This window comes from Phanerochaete carnosa (genome assembly GCF_000300595.1).
Source record: "Phanerochaete carnosa HHB-10118-sp unplaced genomic scaffold PHACAscaffold_3, whole genome shotgun sequence".
Taxonomy (NCBI): Eukaryota; Fungi; Basidiomycota; class Agaricomycetes; order Polyporales; family Phanerochaetaceae; genus Phanerochaete; species Phanerochaete carnosa.
The window spans coordinates 2,734,861-2,744,193 of NW_006767630.1; the positions used below are offsets into that span (position 1 = coordinate 2,734,861).

Sequence of the window (9,333 nt, forward strand, 5' to 3'; positions counted from 1 at the left end):
TCATCTGCTGGCAGCGAACATAAGAGCGGGGATGATGGCGCCTGGTGTGCCATCAGGGGAGGGCGGTGCTGGTAAGCGGGACTGATGGGCGGGACGCCAAGGCCACGTCATCATCTGGACCCTTGCCCCGCGTTCACCCGACCGCGCGCGGCGGGAACAGACCGGAGCCAAGTCCCGAGCCTCGCGCGCCCTACATGCCCGAGAGCTTCAATTACTAGGCTTATTAGCAATGAGTAGCTTGTATTTTAAGAGTAGTAACATGTACTATATACTGCATTTAAAATCAGGGAAAAAACGGTATAAAAATGATGTATATACATGGGGGAAGCGTCGTCGTCGTCGCCCACAGCGAGCACGCAGGCGGGAGCGATGGCGCCGTGTGTGCCATCAGGGGATGGCGGTGTTGGTGGCGGGGCCGATGGATGACGCTCAGATAACGGAGCCATCACCGTGATGGAGGATAGCGCCCGGGGCATATCGCTCGGGGGGGGCTTACAGGCGTAGGAGGGGTCTTCCAAATGCATACTTGGTATATTTTAGAAAGATATCAGCGTGCTAGTGGCTCTTACGCAAATTGCGCGAATTAGCGTGGCAAACAGGGGGGGGTATGTCACGCTTATAAGTTTTAAAATACGTAAGCTCCAGGTGTCTGTCCTTCCCGCTTACATCTCAAAGGGGAATATGTTCTGCTTAAGCTCTATCTACTTGCTGCTGTTTGGCAGTGACCCTGCGACCGACAAATCTACTGGCCTCGCTGCAGGAGGAACAAGCTAGGGTCCTTTAATAAGGGGCCTTCAACACGAGGAACAAGGGTCCTTCAACGAGGGGCCTTCGACACGAGGAACGAACTACAGCACGATATATGGTTTAGAATTAGCAGAATCCCGCACGTTCCAGCTGGGAAGGTATCTATTGGCTGACTGGTCCACTGAGAAACACGGTGTGTGGCTGTCGCATGCCAGATACAAGGGCACGCGCCCCCGGAGCCGGCATACCTTCAAGGCTTAAAAGCATGCCACATTGCTACTGTTAACATCCAAGTCATTCATACAGACGATTGAACTTTTGAGCATCTCCTCTAGCTCCAACGCCCAATATGCCACCCCCGTCGGACTCGAGAATGCCGGTCGAGGTACGATACATTGTCTTGCTGCTACTCAGGTTATGCTCACGATCAAGCAGCTTTCGGAAGCTATCTCGGAAGTCGAGAGCATCTGCCAGGCCCCGGGATCGCGTTCGAGGTGCTTCGAATACGGCTCCTCTGGCTACAAAGATTCCATCCGCCATTTTCTCGCTAGCAGCAGTGAGGTTGCACAGATCGCCGTTCAACCCGGCACCGTCAAAGATCTTCGCAAGATCGTATGTATTTGTGCCCTAGCACCGTGCCCTGCTGACCACAGCAAAATTAGATGAAAGTAATCAAGCGCCTCGACGTCCCATTCGCCGTACGTTATTCATCCTGCGTACTATTCAAGTAGGCAGCTAATGTCTCCATAGGTCAAAGGTGGCGGTCATGGCATGGCACCGACGCTCAGCTCGACGACGGGTATTCACATCTCGATGGCAGCTTTCTCCAAGATCCGCTACGATCAACAAAAGCAGGTCGTCGAAATTGGCTCCGGCTGCCTGTGGGAACAGGTATATAGCAAGCTCGCACCCACAGGGCGCAATGTTGTCGGAGGGGCTTCGGCAGACGGTGTAGGTGTAGGCGGCTGGCTGATTGGTGGAGGGTACTCGGTTGAAGAGCAACCGCCATGGCCTTGGGATCGATAATATCATCGAATTCGAGATCGTCACGCCCGACAGTCGTGTGCGCATAGCTAACGCGGACAAGAACAGTGACCTATTTCAAGCTTTGCGTGTATGAGTCTTTTCCACTGCCAAGTATTTGCGAGACAAATCAATTTGCATCCTTTACGTAGGGCGGAGGAAACAATTTTGGCATTGTCACCAAGTTCACCCTCAGAAGCTTTGCTCAAGAGGAATCGACTTATGTCTGTTACAGCTTTCCGATTCGGCATCTACGGAACTGACTCGGTCTTCCAGGGATCTTACTTCTTGCTCAAAGGCGAACGCGCGGAAGATTTCAAGAATGCGATGGTCGACTTCGTCGAGAATGAGACAAGGAAGGAAGCCTGTGTCGTGGCTGCCTTCCGGCATGAGCTGGTTAGAGGCAAGGCCGATGTACGTGTTCTTCTTGCATTCTTCAGCTTGAACTAAGTGAGGTTGTCGATCCGTAGCCTGAATATACTATCTCCATCTTTTGTGTTTTCGACGGCGAGAAGCCAAAGCGCAAACGAGACATTCCCTTTCAAGCGTTTGCCCGTTTACAGGAGAACTCCGAGTCCTGGAAAGTGGATCCGGCGGGGTGGCAGCTTGGGAAGACACATCTTTCGACTGACGACAGCTCAGTTGAGCATCGCTTGCCGCAAGTGAATGTACCGTCAAGTCGTTCAAGCACTCCTCAGCCTCGGGCCAACGGCCGGAACCGTGATTCTTCGGGAGACTCGCCTCCACAGTATGATGACCTCTTCCCGAGGCGCAGGGCTCGTCGGCGCGATGTGGACGATATCGATTTAGGATCCACCGGGTACTTTCACCAGATGTCTTTCTGCGAACTGCATGGTGTCAGTTCTGGAGGACGTGGAGGGAGTCGCCGCTATCGCGATACTTCTCGCGGTCATGACGCTCCTAAACGCCGTCGTCGCCGCCACCATCACCACCACAACAGCGATGACGACTCTGACAACAGCGACGATTCTGATGATTCTCGTGACACCGACGCTCCCAGCCGCCGCCGCCGCCACAATAAAAACAACCGCAGCTACGATGACGACGACGACGACGACGACAACGACGATGGCTCCGACAACAGTGGTTCCGGCACCGACGACGACGATTATGGCTCTGACGGCAACAGCAATTACGATGACTCTGACGATAACGGTTCCGACGACGATGGCTCTGGTGACTCAGACGACGACGACGACGACGACGACGAAGACGACATGGAGTACTTCAGTCGTATGGACTCGAAGGCAGCCATGAAGGCGCGGTACGGCTCGCGGATCATGGTGACAAAGAAGGTAGACAAGATGGGCGAACTGAGCGAACGGTCCGTACTTTTTCTTCTCTTTGCCTGATCGCTTTGTCACGTTGACTGGTACTACAGGGGACGGTTCGGTTGTCTCATGATTTCCAAGTACACCAAGCCCCTGCTCGACAAAATGCAAGAGGAAGCAGAGGTACCTCATTTTGTGTACACTCCCTAGTACGACCTTCTCACGCAATATCACAGAAAGCTGCGAGCTACCTCAAGAAGCACCGCGGCCTGTCCGTTATCATAGACGCATGGCCCGTGCACAAGTCTATCTTTGACAACAGCCTGCCAGGCGCCGCGTTCCCGCACAAGCGCGGCGAGCCCTACGGCCCCATGCTCGCGTACTTCCGCTGGGAGCACGAAGCCGATGACGACTTCTGGCTCACGAAGCTGAAGGGCACGCTCAACCGCATCCGAGTCGTGGCGAGGAACCTGGGCCTGACGCCGAGGAAGCCAGCATACTACAACAACCTGTCGCTGGAGACGGTGCCGGCCCACAAGATCTATCGGGACAACATGGAGTGGTTGAAGAGGGTGAAGGCGAAGTATGATCCCACTAATGTCATGGGTCGGTGCGGCGGCCACAAGATTCCTCTTCCTGAACGGTACAGCTCTGGGCGATACAACGAGGAGGATGACAGCGACTAAAGTAAAGCACCGTCCTCTTCCATTTTCAAGATCTTTCGTGCACAATTTCCGATACCTACTCATGTCCGTGCGCACCTCCATCTCGGGTAGAGGAACATCGCAGAGTATTTCATGACTACATAGAGAATACCCCGTGTAATACTGTTCCGAAAGAATTATGAGTGCATGCATGGCCGTCTCCGACTGTTTCAAGACTGCGCTATCCATACCTCATATCGCGGTTCTGGCGAGGATCCCTTCTGTGTTTTAACTGGTCGCGGCGGAAGGTAAAAGACGAGGTGTATGATCATACCCAAGAGAGCTGTTCTACCCGCGAAGCTCGCGCGTGAAGGATCGAGCGGTCAAACGCGTTAACTTGGCGCTCTCGACATCCTCTGCAGGCCCTGTGCATGGTCAAATCACGGCCATCAGCTCAACTGCATCATAATCGCCGCTGTCCTGCATCACGTCGCAATAACTTGTCGTTGAAGTCGTAACGACTAGCGCCCACCGTGCCCCACTGCGGCCAGATCCTTGCGTAAGCTGTATCCTCCTGACATATCCCTTCTCATAGGCAACGAAGTCGCGTCGCCACGCGCGGAGCAGGCGCACTTAAAGTCGCGCGGTAGCAAAGCAACGGAAGCTGAATGACATTTTCATGCAGATGAGAAGTCCTTGGCAAACGATACGCTGAGTGCCGCACTAGGCCACAAGTGCTGGTGACGCGACGACTGGGCTGTTGCTGAGATACCCATCGTGGTTGGAGCAGCCCGTGCCGCCCTCCACCGCTATCCTCCTTTTCTCTGGCTGACTTGTCTCTGACTGTTTAGAACCTCCAAGTTACAGCTCGACATGCGAACACGCTAGGTGCAGACCGATGGAGGATGCAGTGCCCTACAGATTACGAGTGGCAACGATTGGTGAGGCGTCGGTTCGTGCGATCTAGCTGTTGTCGAGTTGAGCTCGCATTAGGTGATGGAAGGTCCAATGTATTTGCCTGACAATATTGGCGTCTACTGTACATTCCTACATTGCGCCACGTTCTCGCCCTCGCAGTGCCCAGTGCCTCAGCCGCGGTTCTGCCAAGGTCATGCGCGAGCACCTGGCGCACGTTGTGCTTGAACTCAATCTCTGGCAGTGCGAACGCATGCAACTCTGGCTTCGCCTGGGCCGCACGACGCGCCCATCCCAGATCGTTTGCATAAGGGGTACAGGTAACGCAGGGGCAGCAGGGCAGTCGGTGAGTGCACGCCCGAGAACATCAGCTGCGTGTCCAGCGCCGCTTCTTGCACTGGATGCATGGCAGAGCTTTGGTGCTTAGGTGAGTCATACCTCCATTAATCTGGCATCGCATGCAGGTGTCTTCCACCAGGCTGATGGAGGTCCGGAACCCACGGAGCGCTTCTGGGCTTTTCCCGATGCGCCTGACCGTGGCAGTGCGTGCCATTGTGATCGTGAAATGTAAAGTGAACTTGGCGCGTCGGCCCATGATCACTGCGCTAGCGCCCATAGAACTTCCGTACTCCGGACGGCGTCGGGGGGTCTCGTTCCCATCCGCCCTAAACTCCGACGGGTAAACGCCGTTGGCCAGTGCAAGCCCGGCTATCGTGCGCGATCGCCTACGTTCGTGTTCTCGTGCAGTGCACTGTGGGGCTCTTTCAGTGCATTCCTGACCGGACTTACCGCGCAGTCCCCACGGACCATTTGTAGAGCCGTTTCAGCGCGTTCGCTGCTGGGCTTGTCGCGCAACGCTCGCGGACCCTGATTTTAATTCGTGGGCGGAGCGACGTGGTGTGTGGCTGTTACGGAACATGGCTTGAGCACGCACAGCTCTGTTCTATCAGCCTAAGGGCAAGCGCACTCGGGATGCCTTCAACGCTTAAAAGCGTACCACATTGCTGCTGCCGACACCCGAACATTTCCCCCGCCTCGAGTGCCCACCATGTCGCCCCCATCAATAATGCCAATCGAGGTATGACACATTGCCTTGCTACAATTCAGGCCACGCTCACGAGCAAGTAGCTCTCTGCCGCTATCTCGGAAATTGAGAGCATCTGCAATGCTCCGGAATCGCGCTCGAAGTGTTTCGACTACGGTTCAACTGGGTACAAAGATTCCATCCGTCATTTTCTCGCTAGCAGCAGCGAGATCGCGCAAATTGCTGTCCAACCCGGCACTGTCAAAGATCTCTGCAAGATTGTAAGCATATCTGCCCTACTATCGCACTCTGCTGACCGCGGCAAAAATTAGATGAAAGTGATCAAGCGCCTCGACGTCCCATTCGCCGTACGTTATCTATCCTGAGCATTATTTGAGAAAGCAGCCAATGTCTCCATAGGTCAAGGGCGGTGGTCATGGCATGGCGCCGACGTTCAGCTCCACGACTGGAGTTCACATATCAATGGCGGATTTCTGCAAGATCCGCTACGATCCACGAAAGCAGGTCGTCGAAATTGGCTCTGGCTGCCTTTGGGACCAAGTATATAGCAAACTCGCACCTACAGGACGCAACGTCGTTGGAGGGGCTTCGGCGGACGGCGTGGGTGTAGGTGGCTGGCTGCTTGGCGGAGGTTACTCCTTGAAGAGCAACCGTCACGGCCTTGGAATTGACAGTGTCGTCGAATTCGAGATTGTCACGCCCGACGGCCGTGTGCGCACAGCTAACGCGGACAAGAACAGTGATCTATTTCAAGCTCTGCGCGTACGAATCTTTTCTATTAATAAGCACGTGTGAGACGGGCTAATTTGCGATTTTTTTTTGTAGGGTGGAGGAAACAACTTCGGCATTGTCACCAAGTTCACCCTCAGGACCTTTGCTCAAGAGGAATCGACCTATGTCTGTTCCGACCTTTCAAACTGACATCTACGGAGCTGACTTGTTTTCAGGGATCTTACTTCTTGCTCAAAGGAGAACGCGCTGAAGATTTCAAGAATGCGATGGTCGACTTCGTCGAGAATGAGACGAGAAAAGAAGCTTGTGTCGTAGCTGCCTTCCGGCACGAGCTCGTTAGAGGCAAGGCCGATGTACGTGTTTTTCTTGTGCATTTTCCAGCTTAAACTAAGTGAGACTGCCGATCCGTAGCCCGAATATACTATCTCCACCCTCTGTATTTTCGATGGCGAGAAGCCAAAGCGTGAACAAGACGTTCCCTTCCAAGCGTTTGCCCGTTTACAAGAGAACTCCGAATCCTGGAAGGCAGACCCGGTGGGGTGGAAGCTTGGGAGAACACATCTCTCAATTGATGACGACTCACTGGAGTACTACTCGCCGCAAGGGAATTGGCTACCGGATCGTCCAGGCGCTCCTCGAGCTGACGGTTGGACATGCGACTCTCCGGAAGACGCACCTCCGGAGTACAACAACCTCTTCCCGAGACGCAGGGCTAATCAGCGTAACATGGACGATAATGATTCAGTAGCAGCCACTGGGCACTTTCATCATATGTCCTTCTACGAACTGCACGGTGTTCGTCCTGGGGGGCGTCGGGAAAATCGTTACCCCGACACTTCTCGCGACTGTCATACTCCCAACCGCCACCACTGCCACCACCACCATCACCACCACCACAATGACCACGGCTCCGACGACAACGGCTCTGGCTCTGGCTCCAGCGGTCGTGGTTCTGACTGCAGCACTAATCACGGTGGCTCCAGCAACGGCAGTGACGATGACGGCTCTGGCAACTCAGACAACGACGACGACAGTTCCGAAGACGACCCGGAATACTTCGCGCATACGGATTCGAAGGCAGCCATGACGGCGCGGTACGGCTCGCGGATCATGGTGACGAAGAAAGTGGACAAGATGGGCGAACTGAGCGAACGGTCCGTACCTTCAATTCTCCTCTTCGCTTGACCAGCTTGATAAATTGACCGGTGCTCTAGAGGAAGGTTCGGCTGCCTCATGATATCCAAGTACACCAAGGCTCTACTCGACAAAATGGAAACGGAAGCGCAGGTACTTCATTTTCTGTACATTTCCCGATGCGACCTTCTCACGCAATTTCACAGGAGGTTGCGAGCTACCTCAAGACGAACCGCGGCCTGTCTGTCATCATAGACGCATGGCCCGTGCACAAGGCCATCTTCGACGACAGTCCGCCAGGCGCAGCGTTCCCACACAAGCGCGGCGAGCCCTACGGCCCCATGCTCGTATATTTCCGCTGGGAGAATGAGGCCGATGACGACTTCTGGCTCACGAAGCTGAAGGACACGCTCGACCGCATCCGAGTCGTGGCAAAGGACCTGGGCCTGACGCCGAGGAAGCCAGCATACTACAACAACCTGTCGCTGGAGACGGTGCCGGCCCACAAGATCTATCGAGATAACATGGAGTGGTTGAAGAGGGTGAAGGCGAAGTACGATCCTACTGACGTCATGGGTCGGTGTGGTGGCCACAAGATTCCTCTTCCTGAGCGGTCCAACTCAGGGCGGTGCGGCGAGGAGGATGACAGTGATTAGTGTAAAGCTCTGCCATCCCTCCATTTTTAAGACTCTCGTGCACAATTCCCGATGCCTACTTATGTCTATGCGCGCCACCATCTCGGATTGAGAAATGTCGTAGAATATATTTCATGATCACACAGAGGACACTCCGTGTAGCACTGATCCGAAAGAAAATGCACGACCGTCGTCGAGTGTTTCAAGACTGTGCTATTCATACTTTGCATCACGGCTCTGGCGTATCCATCGATTATTGTAAGTACTTAGATGAAAGCTTTGACAGATCGGACGCCACAAAGAACTATGCAAATTAATATTACGATCGCTTTGCCTCCGACTCCCTGCCCTCGTTGCTTATGGCGGCCAACAGTCATGGTGGAATATTCTGTAGATCTGTCACAAGAGCTTAGCTAGCCAGTATGGTATGTGTGGGTCGGCGCGACCACTGGCACCACGCAGGAATGAGCGACCACCATGCAGGAAAGGGCAGCTATCACTCAGTAGACAACGAGATCCGGGACCAAAAGGGGAAGCAATGGTATGCAGGCCAACTAGAGCTCAGAGTTCAGAGTACGCGCCGCCTTGGCATGGTTGGGGCACGGCAGCCGTCGCTCAAACTATCCAAGTCGCGGTACCCATATATTCAGAACTACAGACTCAACACATTTCAGTACTAGTGTGTGCTACGTATACCACATCCGAACGCCTTCTTGTTACGCACGAGATAACTGTACAGGAAATAAAAGTAAGAGACTGCAAGCTGAGCGCGCTTGTATCTGCAAATGCTATTGTAGGTCACAGTTAGCTCAGGCTGAGAAGGGCGTATGGAAGAGCCCTAAGATTGCATAACTTCGAGGCGTGCCTGCAAAGACGCGCGCAATTCACGCAACCACTGGCAGTATCTCACGGACCCTTTGTGGAAGTTCGCAACTCCTCGCGGAACTTTTCAGTGCGTTCCCTGCTGACTTAAAGCGAGAAAATTTATATTTTAACAAGCGCAGGCTCGTGCCTCATACCTTGCCCGACTATATGGATGTCTGCTGTTGAGTGCGCAGCAAGTGGTCCTATCAGCTCAAGAGGTCGGGGCTGAAACTGCCCTAAGCTCCGACAGGCAAATGCCGTCAGCTCGCGCGTCGGTGCTCAATATATTGTGCATTATCGCT

General features: G+C 54.1%; 1 protein-coding gene across 1 annotated transcript; it reads left to right on the top strand.

Annotated features, from left to right (window-relative positions):
• Positions 1 to 1,533: 1,533 nt before the first annotated feature.
• On the top strand, positions 1,534 to 8,304 carry PHACADRAFT_252502 (uncharacterized protein). Its single transcript, XM_007393550.1, has 7 exons — positions 1,534 to 1,861; positions 6,129 to 6,428; positions 6,492 to 6,563; positions 6,614 to 6,751; positions 6,810 to 7,552; positions 7,613 to 7,685; positions 7,739 to 8,304. The coding sequence occupies exons 2-7, from the start codon at positions 6,129 to 6,131 to the stop codon at positions 8,186 to 8,188; spliced, it is 1,776 nt and encodes a 591-aa protein (XP_007393612.1). The 5' UTR covers positions 1,534 to 1,861; the 3' UTR covers positions 8,189 to 8,304.
• Positions 8,305 to 9,333: the final 1,029 nt, after the last annotated feature.

Bases quoted from the DNA above. Each gene is read 5' to 3' on its own strand.
- PHACADRAFT_252502 (XM_007393550.1), top strand. From the start codon at position 6,129: ATGGCGGATTTCTGCAAGATCCGCTACGATCCACGAAAGCAGGTCGTC. The intron at 6,752-6,809 runs GTACGTGTTTTT...GCCGATCCGTAG, and splicing joins TCGTTAGAGGCAAGGCCGAT to CCCGAATATACTATCTCCAC. The intron at 7,686-7,738 runs GTACTTCATTTT...GCAATTTCACAG, and splicing joins AAATGGAAACGGAAGCGCAG to GAGGTTGCGAGCTACCTCAA.